The sequence below is a fragment of the Apiospora kogelbergensis genome, assembly GCF_038363985.1.
Source record: "Apiospora kogelbergensis strain CBS 113332 chromosome Unknown utg000012l_segment0_segment0, whole genome shotgun sequence".
Taxonomy (NCBI): domain Eukaryota; kingdom Fungi; phylum Ascomycota; class Sordariomycetes; order Amphisphaeriales; family Apiosporaceae; genus Apiospora; species Apiospora kogelbergensis.
The window spans coordinates 926,874-941,720 of NW_027117429.1; the positions used below are offsets into that span (position 1 = coordinate 926,874).

General features: G+C 52.4%; 8 protein-coding genes across 8 annotated transcripts; 4 read left to right on the forward strand and 4 right to left on the reverse strand.

Annotated features, from left to right (window-relative positions):
* Positions 1 to 208: 208 nt before the first annotated feature.
* On the reverse strand, positions 209 to 1,508 carry PG998_014696 (glycosyltransferase family 1 protein; the record flags this gene model as incomplete). Its single annotated transcript, XM_066881512.1, has 3 exons — positions 209 to 536; positions 599 to 1,228; positions 1,294 to 1,508. 3 exons carry the CDS (start codon positions 1,506 to 1,508, stop codon positions 209 to 211), a joined length of 1,173 nt encoding a protein of 390 aa, XP_066723643.1.
* A 20-nt stretch (positions 1,509 to 1,528) lies between these two features.
* Positions 1,529 to 1,852, reverse strand: PG998_014697 (Glycosyltransferase sdnJ; the record flags this gene model as incomplete). Its single annotated transcript, XM_066881513.1, has 1 exon — positions 1,529 to 1,852. The coding sequence occupies one exon, from the start codon at positions 1,850 to 1,852 to the stop codon at positions 1,529 to 1,531; it is 324 nt and encodes a 107-aa protein (XP_066723644.1).
* A 470-nt stretch (positions 1,853 to 2,322) lies between these two features.
* On the forward strand, positions 2,323 to 3,917 carry PG998_014698 (uncharacterized protein; the record flags this gene model as incomplete). Its single annotated transcript, XM_066881514.1, has 5 exons — positions 2,323 to 2,368; positions 2,420 to 2,763; positions 2,820 to 3,006; positions 3,078 to 3,324; positions 3,392 to 3,917. 5 exons carry the CDS (start codon positions 2,323 to 2,325, stop codon positions 3,915 to 3,917), a joined length of 1,350 nt encoding a protein of 449 aa, XP_066723645.1.
* Positions 3,918 to 5,849: 1,932 nt separating this feature from the next.
* Positions 5,850 to 6,095, forward strand: PG998_014699 (uncharacterized protein; the record flags this gene model as incomplete). Its single annotated transcript, XM_066881515.1, has 1 exon — positions 5,850 to 6,095. One exon carries the CDS (start codon positions 5,850 to 5,852, stop codon positions 6,093 to 6,095), a length of 246 nt encoding a protein of 81 aa, XP_066723646.1.
* A 941-nt stretch (positions 6,096 to 7,036) lies between these two features.
* PG998_014700 (restless-like transposase) lies at positions 7,037 to 8,266 on the reverse strand (the record flags this gene model as incomplete). Its single annotated transcript, XM_066881516.1, has 4 exons — positions 7,037 to 7,052; positions 7,112 to 7,509; positions 7,556 to 8,062; positions 8,144 to 8,266. 4 exons carry the CDS (start codon positions 8,264 to 8,266, stop codon positions 7,037 to 7,039), a joined length of 1,044 nt encoding a protein of 347 aa, XP_066723647.1.
* Positions 8,267 to 9,105: 839 nt separating this feature from the next.
* Positions 9,106 to 10,318, reverse strand: PG998_014701 (Golgi apparatus membrane protein; the record flags this gene model as incomplete). The annotated part of the gene is made up of 4 exons (XM_066881517.1): positions 9,106 to 9,381; positions 9,436 to 9,633; positions 9,704 to 10,169; positions 10,236 to 10,318. 4 exons carry the CDS (start codon positions 10,316 to 10,318, stop codon positions 9,106 to 9,108), a joined length of 1,023 nt encoding a protein of 340 aa, XP_066723648.1.
* A 1,152-nt stretch (positions 10,319 to 11,470) lies between these two features.
* PG998_014702 (uncharacterized protein) lies at positions 11,471 to 11,875 on the forward strand (the record flags this gene model as incomplete). Its single annotated transcript, XM_066881518.1, has 1 exon — positions 11,471 to 11,875. The coding sequence occupies one exon, from the start codon at positions 11,471 to 11,473 to the stop codon at positions 11,873 to 11,875; it is 405 nt and encodes a 134-aa protein (XP_066723649.1).
* A 1,505-nt stretch (positions 11,876 to 13,380) lies between these two features.
* PG998_014703 (uncharacterized protein) lies at positions 13,381 to 14,453 on the forward strand (the record flags this gene model as incomplete). Its single annotated transcript, XM_066881519.1, has 3 exons — positions 13,381 to 13,621; positions 13,680 to 14,153; positions 14,224 to 14,453. 3 exons carry the CDS (start codon positions 13,381 to 13,383, stop codon positions 14,451 to 14,453), a joined length of 945 nt encoding a protein of 314 aa, XP_066723650.1.
* Positions 14,454 to 14,847: the final 394 nt, after the last annotated feature.

A 14,847-nucleotide genomic window follows, 5' to 3' on the forward strand; every position in this document is an offset into this window, starting at 1 on the left:
AAAGGTATACAGTCTAACGGAATTAGTCTAAGTATACGGGAGCTCAGATCATGGGTTGTGCAAGCTGTCGAGGCCAACGAAAATGACGTTCTGCTGTTTTGTCAAGTCTATGTAGTTTCTGCCAACCCCTGACGAGCCGCCTAAGCAATTCCTTGTTCGCGACGCTGTGCTCGGGTCTATTCTGGCATCAGTTTATATAAAGCTCTACTTACTCTTTTCGGTCCTCAAAACAAAGATCCGTGATAATACTGGCCGATTGAACTCGTCCGCCACTCTTCCGACATTTCTCGCCCAGTTGTGCGGCCTTCTCCGCCACAGCCTGCGCATCGCCCTTCTTCCTGCCGACAGTTCTCTGTAGTGCCGCCCCAAACTCTTCCCCTTCAATGAGAGTGGGTGCCACGTAGTTTTCATTGTCAACAACACAGCTATGTCCAATGTTGCGGTTCCCGTAGGTCCCTATTCCTAGATACTCAACACGAGTGGCGTAATCGAACGTGTCGTACCACATCGCGAGCACAACCTGTGGGACGCCGGCCCTAGATCACAAAAGTCAAATAATACTGTAAATGCAAATAAAGTGCTCGCGTGAGAGGCTTACCATGTCGCCTCAAAATATGAATTTGCCCCGCCATGATGCACCGAGCATACGGTATGGCCACTTCGTAGGATGGACACTGGGTCAGACTTCAACCAGTTTTCGACACGTACTCGTCCGGTCTCAATTTCCCTCCCCAGAAGCTGTTCTAGGCACTCCTGGCCCGACTTCTCCGACGTCGCTTCGGCCTTGAGTTTCCACAACACCTGGATATCGGGTCGCGCCTCGAGGAGGATGCGCAGGCCGAGGGCCTGCTCCCGCACTGTTTCCGCGTACGCTTCAAAATGCGTTCCGAGGGACACGAGGACGGTGGGCCCGTTTTGGAGCCAGCGTAGCATGTCCGGGTCGCTCGACTCGATGGGCGGCGCCGCGACGAGGATAGGACCGCAGTCGTGTACGTTGGAGGGAATGTGCATCGGGAGGTCGGCCTCGGGAAGGGAAGGCGTAATCTGCGGGACGTCTTTTGCCCAGGGTGTAAAGCTTCCCAGAGCGCTTTCGATGCCGTGGGCCGTTCGAGCCTGGTTCAAGGCTACTACCTGCGGGTGCGAGCGACACCTTTTAGAGTTCCAGTAGCAATACATATTTTCCAAGACTTGGCTCCACGGCACCGGGTAGGCAAACCCCGTAGAGAACCTGAGCAGTCAGACATCAGCAAACGTGAAGGTTTCGGGCGTCAGTGGCGCGATTGGGAATCTTACGCAGGGTATTTCCACCAAGCGGCGAGCCACGGCTGTTGTGGTATCAGGCCATCTGCCACATTCCAAGGATGTAATACGGCATATCTTCGCTTCAGGGTGCGCACCATATCGTGCACCGGGAGAAGAATAGGGTCTATGACAACCAGTGCGGGGTTCAGTTGACGGGTTAGGTCGGCAGACCAATCAAATAGCGAGAGGTATTGCTCAGGCTCCATGATGGCGAGGGCCTTCAGCGTCAGCAAGGCGACTCGCACGGCTCCGTTGCGGCCGGGTGGGTGAGGCACATCTGCCTTCTTTCGGTCTTTGCCCGCCGCGGCCCAGGTGGCGAAGCCGGGAATTGGGCGAGGTTGTGAAATGCTATGGGTGATATGGGCTGGGAGGGGTTCTCATCCTTGACCTTCTGGACGATACTGTCAAGCCGCGGCTGCAAGGGCGCAAATGACGCGATATGGATATCCAGTCTACCCTGGCGGAGGAGTTCATAGATGGTAGCAAGAACCACATTGACGTAGCCAAGGTCGCTAATCGCGAAGAAGAGAACTATTGGGCGTTCCGGCATCTTGTCTGCCATCGCGGAGGGAGAAGGGTTCTGGGCTGCGTTGGGGAGCTGGGGTTTCCAATCTTCAGGAAACAAAATCATCCTACCCGGTTGTACAATGAATGGTAAATGGGAGTTTCGGGTCCGGTGGTGGTAATCTTGGCTGCTGCTACTGCCTGTGATTTGATATGTGGGTGGGTGGCTGACCAACTTGGAAATCAACAGCCCCTGCCCGGACCTTGTCCCGAGGGTAGATTACTTATTTAGGAAATTGCTCCCTTGTTATAGAAAGTCCGAGTAAGCTCCCGGCCACACTGGCGAGGACAGCATCTTATCTCTAGCGACTTAGTCGGCCGCATAATACGTATCGCGGCTGCCATATTCTTAACAAGCCCGTCATAAGCAGAACATTCACATTCCGCCGTTTCAACGTTTGTATCATCGTTGGTCGGCAACCAGGACATTTCCTCTATCCCCCTCGGTACTAGAAAATGGAGTCTATCAAAACACTGCGGCCCAAGGTGGCTTTCATAACAGGTGAAAAACTCTTTCCGGCTAGCTTTTACGCCAAGTACTGATTGTTGCTAGGAATCACCGGCCAAGATGGGTCTTATCTCACAGAGATCCTACTCGAAAAGGGCTACGAGGTGCATGGCCTTGTCCGACCGTCTTCCCAACGACGACAGGCTCTGAACCACCCCATTCGCAATGGGGTGACTCTCCACTACGGCGACATGACGGATTCGGGGACACTTCTCCAGATACTGAGTGGAATCCGCGTCGATGAGGTGTATCACCTTGCTGCCCAGTCTCATGTGGGAGTCTCTTTCGAGACTCCATTGTTGACATGCAACATTAATGCCCTGGGTAGTCTGAGACTCCTTGAAGCACTGAGAATCCTCCGGTTGGAGAAAAAGGTCCGGTTCTATAGTGTGAGTATTTCTACCTCTTACTGCTGGAGGATCAACCATCACTAACGGTGAAAGAGGCGGTTACCTCGGAGTTGTTCGGAAACGATGCGCCGGCCCCACAAACCGAGGCAACGCCATTTCACCCCGTCTCGCCGTATGCCGTGTCCAAGCAGTTCCAGTTCGGCATCACAGCAAACTTTCGGGAAGCCTATGGCTTTCATGCTTCCAATGGGATTCTGTTCAATCACGAATCGCCAAGACGTGGTGAGTGCCGGTCTCGCTTGCCAACTTTCGCACGACAAGTCGTCCAATCCCTGCTAATCTCGGGAGCCAAGGTACAACTTTCGTCATCCGCAAAATTACTTCACAGGTGGCCTTGATTGCCTGTGGACAGTCGGAAAGCTTTGAGCTCGGCAACTTGAACGCCACTAGAAACTGGGGTCATGCCCGAGACTACATGGAAGGTGTCTACCTCATGCTTCAACAACCCAAAGGTGGAGATTATGTTCTAGCCACCGGAGAAGCATCGAGCGTGAGGCGGTTTGTGGAAGCCGCTTTCAAAGTCATCGGAACCAATATCGAGTAGGCCTTCCCCCTTGCATCTTGCCCGTCCCCAGATCCAATAGCCAACTAACTTGGACCCACTCAGATGGTCAGGAAAAGGCGTGGACGAAGTCGGTACCGAGTCGGGAACCGGGAAAGTTCGCGTCGTGGTGAACCCCGCGTTCTACCGACCCGTCGAGAACGAAGATTTGCTGGGGTCTGCTGCCAAGGCCAAAGAGGTGCTTGGATGGGAGCCCAGGTATAGTTTTGAGAGCTTGGTGGAAGAGATGGTCTTGTCGGACATCGAGCTGGTCAAAAACGGCAAGATATTTTCCAACACAAATTTGGATTGGTTGGTAGACGAGTCCGACCGGGTGGACGAATCCGGCGACGCGGGTGAACTGAGACTGGGGGAGAAACTGGCGGATACGGAGGGCCAAGACTCGGCTAACGGTGACTCATACGGGCTGTTGGTCGATGAGGTAAACAAACCCGCAAGCATGGGAGAGCCTGTCGTCGACGTGGGTAAAGGCTCCGATCGCTCGGTTGCTGGATCTGAGCACACAGACGACTCAGGCATTGGCGGACTGGAAACCACAGCCAATGAGTATCGGCCATGCCAAACAATATAGTGCGAGGTCGCTTGCCTTGCCCTCTGCCTGCACACCACAATGAAATATGTATGTCCAAAATGGTAGCTTTGAATCTAGTAGCTTGATGTTGATTCTATCGGGACGTTCGTCAGAAACTCCACAGGAGTATTTTGGAGCACATTGTTTAGGGCATCCACAGCTGGTGCCTCGTCTCCTTTCTGGGGTGAGATTTGTCGATCTTCCAGCATCCAGCATCCTAACAAATTACTATGAAAGCAGCGTGGTGGCAATGGCCTGTATGTGGGTAGCATTCAAGCATTGCCAACCTTTTGCACTTTTGGTAGCGCGCCCCCCAGAGGCGCAACAGTAAGCACACGATCACTGCAGATGTAGGATTCCCCACCAAAGGCCGTCAGACGAACTGACAAGCGACCGACAGGAGCTTTAGTGCCAATTTCAGCAAAATCAATTGTGGGATTCGGCGTTGTAATAAGCCAGCAATCGTGTTATCTAACCCCCAGTCTATGAAATACATCGCCATCCAAAACCTATCCTAGATAAGATACTGCAGATATGTAGCTTTTGCATTGGCGGATTAATAACGTTGTAGTGCTCCATGGTAGCCTAGAAGGAGGGATTATACGGAGTAGGATCCCATGAACATTGGTAGCGAGCACGAGCTATTAATGCAACCCCCACGTAGTATCCTTATTAAACCGGGGAAAACGTATAGAATAAGATGCCTCTACCTTTCGGGTAAGACCCAAGGGCCCCGGCTGAAAACAAGCCGCCCAGCAGCGGGTGCTTAACCTAAAACCGGTCAATGTGGGTGGGAAGAGCCCCATTGGCCGTGGCGCCCACGCCAAGGGAATCAACCCAAGACGAATGCGAAGCGATATACTGAACATGGTCCTCCATTTGCTTACTCCCTACCCCCTATGCGACGTACTTTTGGACGACAATGACGCGTTAGCCGACCCACTGAACAGCTACATGCTGGAGTATCCCATCCAATGCAAGCCTTCCTAATGTGTACTAGCCGCCGCCAAGCCCCGAAAGTCTTACATGTGGTGGGGTTGGGCCCGGCGCCCCATGGGAGTGGCCCTTCCCGGCCTCGGCTACGGCTACGGCTATGGGATTCTATATACCTATACGACAACAGCATGGACGATGCATGCCTGAATCATGTGTAAGCCAGGAGGGCCACAATTGCACACCTGCATCACGCGAGCCAGTATGTCCTCAAGGAAGAGGACCATTTAGGATCTACAGTGCTCGACATACGAGAGTATATATACTCAAAGCCCTGAAAATGGCGACGACAAGCAGCGGATGTATATCCGAGTCACGCAGTCTGCCTCGCTGTCACGCACCAACACCGGCCAGGCACGTAACACCACTTCTCCGCCATGTTTCAAACACTCAAAGCTTCCAATGGAGGGCTGGGAGATTCCGAGTTCATTGTACGGTCGTCTATCGCGGCGTCAGATAGAGTCAGGACAGTCAAAAAGCAGGCTGCCTGTACGAGATGCAAGATGAAGAAGGTAGTTCCCCAGAAAGAGACCATCCCCTACGTCAAGATATTAATCGGATAATTCATTGCAGCTGAGGTGTGATATAGCAGGTAACAGCTGCGAGAAGTGCATCGAAGCAAGCGTCACCTGCTCATACAATAGCAACACGAGAGGGGGTTCCGAAAGCCGAAGTTCATGTTCCGCTGATGGGGAGGCACAACGGCCGGGCTCGCCGCCTACCGGCGAATGCATATCCGTGGTTAGCAGGCCCGATATCCCACCAGCGCCCTCTTCTCTTTCTTCTCCTGCTACTCATACCCGGCATAAAGGCACCCTGCCGCCTGGACCGACCCATATCGACTTTGGTGACAAACTAACAGGGAGTGGTGGTGAGCAGAGACCCAAGGACTCCATTCTATTCTTGGAGCGTTCGTCAAGCTAATACCCTCCCTACCCAATGGATTTCCAGGGAGACGACCCTGCCTCCACACTCATCGACTCGGCTATAGCGACACCTTCCTTTAGAGCCGACCTGGGTGTCTGGATGAAATCCGGCTTGGGCCACGATACACACGGGTTTGATGCGGATTCATCACAAAGTGGTGACCTCATCCACTTGCCGTACCTGTCCGTCGCCTTCGAGTTGTCTAAGACAGTCTTCAAAGAGCATCGGCGAAGTGTTTATTCTGCGGCGGTTGTTTAATGGCGCAGAACTTACAAATCCAACACTTTTTGCCTCGAAGTTGTAAGTCCATACCAAACCTCCAGACCCAGGATCCTCGTTGCCTCGCGAGACGTCGGGGTCCAATTATCGTGCGCTTCGATAAAAGTATGCAATTGATCGTCGGTAATGATCGGTGGTTTAACGGTATCGGCAAATCTATATGTCGACATGATATTGCTGGTGGTAGGATCGATGATATTAGTGGTAGGATCGGTGTCATTGGATAAAAATCAATGTTGGATGAAAATCCTAACTCAATATAGTTAGCTTTCGGTGAGTTAGCCGGCTCCCCGACCCCTGCCAACATGCCAACTTCAACACCAAAAATCATCACCAGAATGACCACGATACGAGGCAAATCCAGAACGTATACCAACCTAACCAACCTAATCAACGGGTTGGCAACCGCCTAAACCTTTGGTTCGGTTGGTTGCTTTATTCTGAACGCTTGGTTCGGTTTACGAACCAGAGGCCTCGGTGTGGTTGGTTGTTTTATGGTTTATTAGGTTGGTTTGTTTACAGCCTTGCCTGGCCAGCATTTGCATACTGGACCATGTTAAGTGAACGGCGGGAGTTGTCGTGAATGGCCGGGAGCTTTACAATATTTCCGGGCTAGTTTGGTCATGGAGCAGTACGATCACTCGTTACAAGGTCGACACAGGCTCAGAATAAGCCGGTTGCCTTATGCAGCGCGTCGCAGGGCAGAATATTGTGAAACTTTATCATTACGCGACGCGGGCAGGGATCCAATGGCCGGCAATGATTGGGCCAGATCGACGGCAGTGGGGCTTATCCAAATAGCCAGATATCCAAATAAATCTGGACATCGCGATTTGATTTGATTTGGATAATATTATGGCCCATTTGATTTGATTTGATCTGGATAGATTTGATCTGATCTGAATAGATTTGGATTTGATTTAATTGTTTGCAAGCCTGAATCTGGGTCAGTAAAATACTGATATCTAGGCGCAAGCAGGGTAAGGGCTGGCAACCTATCACTCGTATCGATGGCGATGACCAGAATCCGAAGCTTACCGACGGGGCCTTCCCTTCTCCAGAGATCGTACTCCGCGTCGGTAAGTTGCTCGTGGGTCTCGATAAAGGTCTCGACAGGCTGTTCAGCGTTCCCATGAAGTAATGGCCTGGCGGCGAGGTTTAGGATGTGACCAAAGCAACGCCCACGGCGACGTCGCCCAGTCCAGCCTCCCCAGTCGAAAGTCTCGCCCAAATGGTCCATCGCTGTGTCGTTGCTAGAAGCGTTGTCCGTTACACACGCACCTATCTTCTCGCCGATGTCGAATTTCGTAACGAGATCGCTGACGACACGAGCAACATCTTCACCTTGATGGCGGCCAGGCATCTCTGAGATAGCCAGCGTCACCTTTCTAGGCTGATAATCCTGGTGCGGAAACACACAGGTAACTAAGCCCAATAACATTCTTTCGATTCCCAGACCGCCAGCCATCGAAGACGAGATGGATCAGGCCAGGCGCATCCTTGAACGCGTTAATAACTCGGGAACGGCGCTTACTATATTGTGTCACAATTAGAGACTTGATAGATGGGCGCGTTAGGTGAGCTTCCTGGATGCTGACTTGGGGGTTTAGATATTCGAAGATGGCACGTAGCTCAGGCTGTTCGACGATGGAAAAGGGCTGATTCTGGGCGACGATCCATGCCACAAGCAGCTGCTGGAATCGCTTTCTATCAAACATCTTTACCAGCTTGTTAGTAACCGCCTGTTTAACGGGGACCTCCGGCGTTAGACTCATAACGCGCGATGCTCTGTAGTGGCCTTGGCGACCTGCTTCTTTTTTCTCCTCTCGCAACTTGGGCTTATCGGGTGGCGCCAGCACGAAGTGCTTCGTATACAGGTGACCAGTAGCGTTCTGGAGGCCGGATGGATGGATATTTTTGGGCAATGGGTTATTGGCGATGATACACTGCTTGCAAACCTAGCGCCTGCTATCGCGGTTTTGGATATCGTAGCTAAATTGCTACAGCCACGAGCTGGTATCTCGCACGCGTTCAGAGAAGGCAAAGCCTGGGAAGTGCCTGAAAAGCGCGGCCTCGTGGCCTTGGTTCGTTATCGGAATGGAATCGGCAGCGGCACGGTAGATAGGCATCTTAAGGGTGTTGATGAGCATAATAGAACGGCGCGTCTGGAGTAGTGAGAGGGCTGGTAAGTAAACAAAGGTTAGATTGAGCAGCGTGCTAACATCAATTTTAGTTAGAGTAAGTTACCACCAAAGTCAAGGGATCTAGTTTCGGCATCTTCCGTGTTACCCCTGGATACGAATACGAGACCGCCCTCTACCCCCAAAACAGTCGAAAACACCATAAAACCATCGTCAACTACAGCGACATACTTACAAATCCACCAAATCCACCTATTTACCCCAATGGGAATTGCTGGTTTGGTTGATGAGTCATCAGCCGGGCGCCTGGTGAATTGATTTACGGTGTGGTGGGTTACACCATGGGGTTTATCAAGGTGTAGATGGTGAGGTTGTTTCCAGCCTAGGACTGGGTTCAGGATAGATATCACGCACATTCAAATTGACAGGTCTAGCTTGTTGGACGAGTTGTGTCCTACCTTTACATCTCGTGAACGGGGTCTCTGTGTCCTCACTTGTCGAGTTACCGAGTTCCGAGCTTGACTGCTAAAAGAAACCTCGGAGACGCTAATGCTGGGTCTGGCATGCCGGTGAATTATTAGGCCGCATCGGTAAGCAAGCGTTGGGTAGGCCATAGGACACGCAGCAACCTGGCGGCACTGGAGAAAGTCTCTGAACATGAGCTGGTGGATAGCAAGTGCATGATTGGTTATGAAGACCATACATATTAAACAAAATAGAGGGCCACCGGAAAGGCCTCAGGCCAGAAAATAGAAAGTCTATCAATTATCGATTAAGGAGGTGGGGGCGCTTCATGGCAGCCCTCTCCCGGCCACATGGCGGAAGCAACCAGTGGGCAACAGTAAATTCTACTCGAGTTCCAGCCTCGAGGCGCGGACGTTGTATGAATAGTTTTGGATATGGTATAGGTAAATATCATCTGCCTCGGTTAGCAGCTTCTGCTGCGGCATGGTGTACGCTTTGAGCCCCTTATCGAAGCTTGCCAGGCAGACAATGGACATGATGATGGTGCAGAGCACCATGACTATAGTAATGGCGGCGAAGACAATGAGCACGTAGTTGGTTTTGGTAGACAAGACGGCTAGCTTATAGCTTAGGTAGACCGCGGAGCCCACATAGGCGACCTGTCGACGGTTAGCAAATGCAGCGACGGAGAGGAATCGTCGGCGAGGACATACGACGATGGCTATGGTGCCCAGCTTGTTCTCTACCTTGGCGCAATAGATGGCCATGCACATGGCGGCTAGCGCCACAAAGATGCCGGCAATGGATAGGGCGAACTCGGGATCTTCCTTGGGGACAACGATGAGGGTGACAGTCTGAACAAGGAAGCCCAGAAGAAAGAAGAAGTCAAACTTGATCAAGGCGATGTAGATCTGCAAGGGGTGGCCATAACCATGTTAGAAATTCGGGCAGGAGATGTTGCCGGGCACGGGGTTAAATAACCTGAAAGTTGAGCAGGCGCTTCTTCATGAGCAGGTCGGCATGGACGACCTTGTAGACGACCCAGGCGAACTCGAAATGGAGCTTGTAGGTCAGGAAGGCCAGAGCAAAGGTTGCCATGGCCTGCACCAGGATGACGGCGATCAGGGCCGGTGCGATGCGCTGCCAGGTATGGAGCTTGGGCGGCAGCAGAGGTATGGAGCCCAAAGCGTGGGATCCCTCGAATTGATCCAACGTGGCCTTGACCTGCAGCGGCTGGACGGCGGCGTAGATGAGCAGGAGGAAACTGAAAATACAGATGCCTACGAGTTGTATCATGCTCCTCAGGCGGAGCGCATCGTAAACGACGATGAGCTCGTAGACAAATGCAAAAATGAAGAGCGAAAAGTACATGGGCACCAGGTGGCCATTCTCGGTCGCGTAGGCAGCGATCGGATTGATTGCACCCATGACGGCGACGAAAACATAGCTGCACGATGTCATCAGCCATCAGTATGGGGGGCATAGAGGAAGAGATCTTCCGGATGGGACTAACGCTTGGAGACCCAAGGCCAGCAGGCCTTGTATAAGTGCGACGGCTAAAAACAGACGCGAGTATTTGGTGTTGGGGAAGTACATGTCCGTAGCAATGTACGGATAACAGCAGCAGCAGCACTGATTCTGGTGGTGTGGGTAAGGAAGGGCGCGTATACTTTTGCGCCGCTGTTGCCATTCGATGGGCATCGAACAGAAGAGGATTATAAGGAGGCCGAAAAGGAGATTATGAAGGCGGAGAGGCCTCAATCAAGGCACCATGTTTTACGCGAAAACTAATAAGGGCTCTTTAGCCTGTCTGCCTGTTTTTCACCCTGAACCGATTGACTGTGTTGAACAGGCGACGCTTCGCCTCACTCGGTTTTTTTTCTTCGGGGCTTGGCGGGGCACGAGCTTGGGCCAGCTTCTACAGGGGCTACAGGGGTCGACGAGGTCGTTGGCTTTAGCGCCGCGTAGCGTCCGAACTGCGCCCGCCCACCAACTGCTAGTCAAGTCCATGCTGCATTGAGCGTCCTAATAGTTAGCAGCTAGGCTAATAAAATTATCAATCATTATGTTCCATTAGCATCATTACCTCCAACGCAAGGCCATGCTACCCTAAATTAAATATAGACTCACTAACCAGGAAGAGCCACCATTTGCATAAGAATGGGGAAGGTTTATATCGAAGGGTTCTTCCAATGTCCGAACTTCCACTCGGGCTGTTCAGTTCTTGCCGTTATGGCTGGCTTGGAAGTGTCACATTACACAGTAGCTTGACAACAAATGCGGTTCGGGATTCGCCTGAGGGCGGTTTTCGTCCCGGCATCACCTGCGACTAGGGAGAACCCGGTTGGCAATTGCTGCACATCCTAACTAAGAGAGCATGAATACCTCGAATGCCATGTAAGTAATTGTAGGCAAGCAAGGCGTCTACGAAAAATTACGTATTCCCTAACTCGACGTCGCCTTTCGCCGAGGAAGATGACCACACTTCTGCCAAAGAACAATAAATGATGGCACCGTTTAAAATGGCACCACTCAACCCTAACAGGCCCATCAAGGTCGCTGCCACCCCCGGCGACGGCATCGACACCGAAGCATGCCGCAAGGCGTCCACTGCATCCAGGCGGCCGCCTGGGCCTTCTACCCCTAGCTGGAGTTTAAGGAGTTCGACTTCGCCAGCTGCGCCTATTACCGGCAGCACGGCGACAAGCTGCCGGCACCGACCGCGAAACCGACGTCCATGAGACTGTCATGACCCACACCGGCGTCAGCCATGTCCTGCGCTACGCCTTCGACCTCGCCCGCCGCTGGCCCCGGCGCCGCCTCACCAGCGTCACCAAGAGCAACGGCATCTTCATTGCCATGCCCTACTGGAACGAGCGCGTCGCCAAGATGGCCAAGGAGTATCCCGACGTGAGCGTCGCCAAGTACCACATCGACATCCGGACGGTGCACTTTGTTCGCGACTCGGTCTCTTCGATGTGTCGTCGGCAGCAACCTATTCGGCAACAGCCTCTCGAGCCTGGGCCCCGCCTGCACCGGCACCATCGGCCTCGCCCCCTCGGTCAACCTCAACCCACGGAGGGAGGGGGGGTTTCCCGAGCCTTTTCGAGCCCGTCCACTGCAGCGCGCCTGACATCGCCGGATAGGGCATAGTGAACCCTATCGGCATAATCTGGGCCGGTCAGACGATGCTCGAGCGCTTCGGCTGCACCGAGACTGCGGCGACCATGCTAAAGGCTATTGAGAATGACCTCGGCCGCGCGGAACCGGATGCCATTACGGCCGACATGGACGATAAAGACACGACAAAGTGGGGGAAAGCATTGAGCAGGAGGTCTTGGAGCTGTGTTCCTAATCAAGGACAGACCAAATATTGTGATGGGCGATTGAGCCACTGCACTGAGTTAATTTTGATGCCGGAAGAAAAACTGTCTCACGCACCGCTTCAATGGTGCGTAGAGCCAAGATCACGTGTGTATATGTAAAACCTTGAATTCTCTTATCAGTGAGTAAGCATAGTATATTGCTCAGCTGGTACGACTATTAAGTGACTCGAGTGGTATATTATAGGCTACAGTATGGCAAGTTATCTGCGACCACACTGAAAATGAATGTCCCTCCTAGCCCCTTTTACAGACCTCAGCTGTCTTAAATATGTAACTATGTATACAACGGAGTGATCAGAGGTTTTGTGACAGCTGCGACCTTCGAGGAGTTGGAGTCTCACTTGTAGAGCACACGATTGGCACGGTGCAGCTGCTTTTGGGAAGCTAGACACAGGCGACGAAGTTGGTGATCTGCTGACTTTGCTACTCCTGCTCATCTTGGCCACCCGGGTTTTCCTTCTCCATTCGAGCATCTCATTTACCGAGGTTCTCCCCTACATCTGCTATCTGTGACCTGTACATGGTGCTGGCTATAGTACAAGTAGCAGCCGAGGTAGGCCCAAGGCAATGCATTTCGTTCACGCCGCTATCTTTACTATTAAATAAAAACAGTAACAGGGTAGATTATAATGCCACAAGCGCAGAAAGGCAAATCGATGTTCCCACTCGCCGAATGGTTAAATTAGCCATGAGAATCATTCGGTAAAGAGACAGGTAAAGCTGTACGAGCATCGCAATAGAGATTGCTTGGTCGGCTGGGCATGCCAGTTCGAAAGACAGGCCCCTGCAGCCCCTGGAACTAAAATAGAAACAAGTGGGTAATATGCAGCAATACGAAGTGGAGAGACCCATTTGCACAGTCAGTTACTTCGGCAGAAAGTGGATAATTGACTTGATCGCATCAATAGCCAGTCTAACGCTCGGCTCGTCAGTATGAAGGCATACTTACACATGTAGCATAAACCCCTTGGAGAATACCGTTTCAAGGCCAACGTGATGCACCGCCCACCTCATGCTGGCCAATCCACTTGCCTTGGCGTTGAACGGAGAAAATCACCTTCGTGCAACCCCGTAACCATGCAAAGGTCAGGAGGTATAGTGGCACTGCCTCAGAGCAAGCTAGAAGGACTCGACATCGTACCTGTCGGTCGGGACAGACATATAAATTGCTACCACCTTCCGCTACCATAAACGGGCTTCTCCCCTTCACATAACTAACTCTGACAGTCTTTTCACTGCCAATAGTTGTCGATCCATTCATTCATTGCAATCATGCGCTTCTCCTCTTTCGTTTTTTCCGCCGGCCTCGGCGCTGCCGTGACGATACCCCGCCAGGCCGACAATGCCTGCGCCAATCCTGCCAAGCGCGTCGAATGGCGAACCCTGGACGTCGGCGTCCAGAAGCAGTACATTGACGCCGTTCTGTGCCTCAAGACCAAGCCTTCGGGCATAGGCCTCAACACCACGCGCTACGACGATTTCCCCTATGTCCACACCCACCTGGACAATACCAGTATGTTGCTCCTGCCTCTCATTTCTCTGTGTCAATAACTAACCTTGAAAACTCGCAGTTCACACGGTGGCTATGTTCCTTCCCTGGCACCGACTCTTTGTCCAGGTCTACGAGGACTCTCTCCGCGACTGTGGCTATACTGGCCCTATGGCCTACTGGGACTGGACGCTGGATGCAGATGATCCGACTAAGGCGCCTCTCTGGGACGTCACGACCGGCTTCGGTGGCAACGGTGACCCTGCCATTGATCCCAAGAGCAGCAGCAAGAAATGTCTGGTTGACGGCCCTCTGAAGGGTCTCCAAGTGGCGTACACCATGAAGGGATACCAACCGCATTGCCTTGCTCGCAATTGGAATAGCGGCATTGCATTTCCTGGCGACATGCTGGCCGACTCGTATAACAAAGAATCGGTCGACAAGGTTGCCGCCCTGGATAACTATGAGGATTTCCGATATCAACTTGAGGGCGGTCCGCACGGCGCGATCCATTCGGCCGTGGGTGGCGACATGTCGCCTGCCACCTCCCCCAATGGTAAGTCATGGCGTATAAAGCGGGTTTCCGATGCAAAAGTATACAAGAGTTAACAGCCACGATCTAATAGATCCTATTTTCTTCCTACACCACGCCCAAATTGACCGCCTGTGGACTCTGTGGCAGATGGAGAAGCCCGAGACTCGTACTAACGAGTTCGGCGGCCCCAAGACTCTGAACGAAAACAAGCCCGGTGAAGCAACCCTTAACGATGTCATGCCCTACCTCAACCTGGTCCCGGACATCAAGGTCTCGGAGGTCATGGGCACGCAGACCTCGAAACTTTGCTACAACTACTAGAAAAAAAGCTCTTACAAGCATGAGAAGATGTGTCGCCTCGCTGGATGAAATCGTTGTCGTGGCCAAAGGGAATGATGGATGATGGGTTTGGTGGAGTTTCTATGTCCGCACTGAAGCTACGACTCGGCGGATTTCATTGCCGAGGGGCTATCTAGAGGTATCGAAACCTTTCCACGTCGACTTTGTGGTAACTCACGCCCCGCGGATTCGACACAGAATAGAGGCGACAGGGCGGGTGATTGCAGGATCAACCTCTTCGCTTTCTTCGCATACCGCCATTTGTCCTGGATCGATTGGCGATTTCATCTTTCGTCCCAATCCTGGTTAAAAGGGAATATCTCCGCGCTCATTGTTTTAGTACATAGTCGCCAGCAGGCACCGTGCTACGGTATCA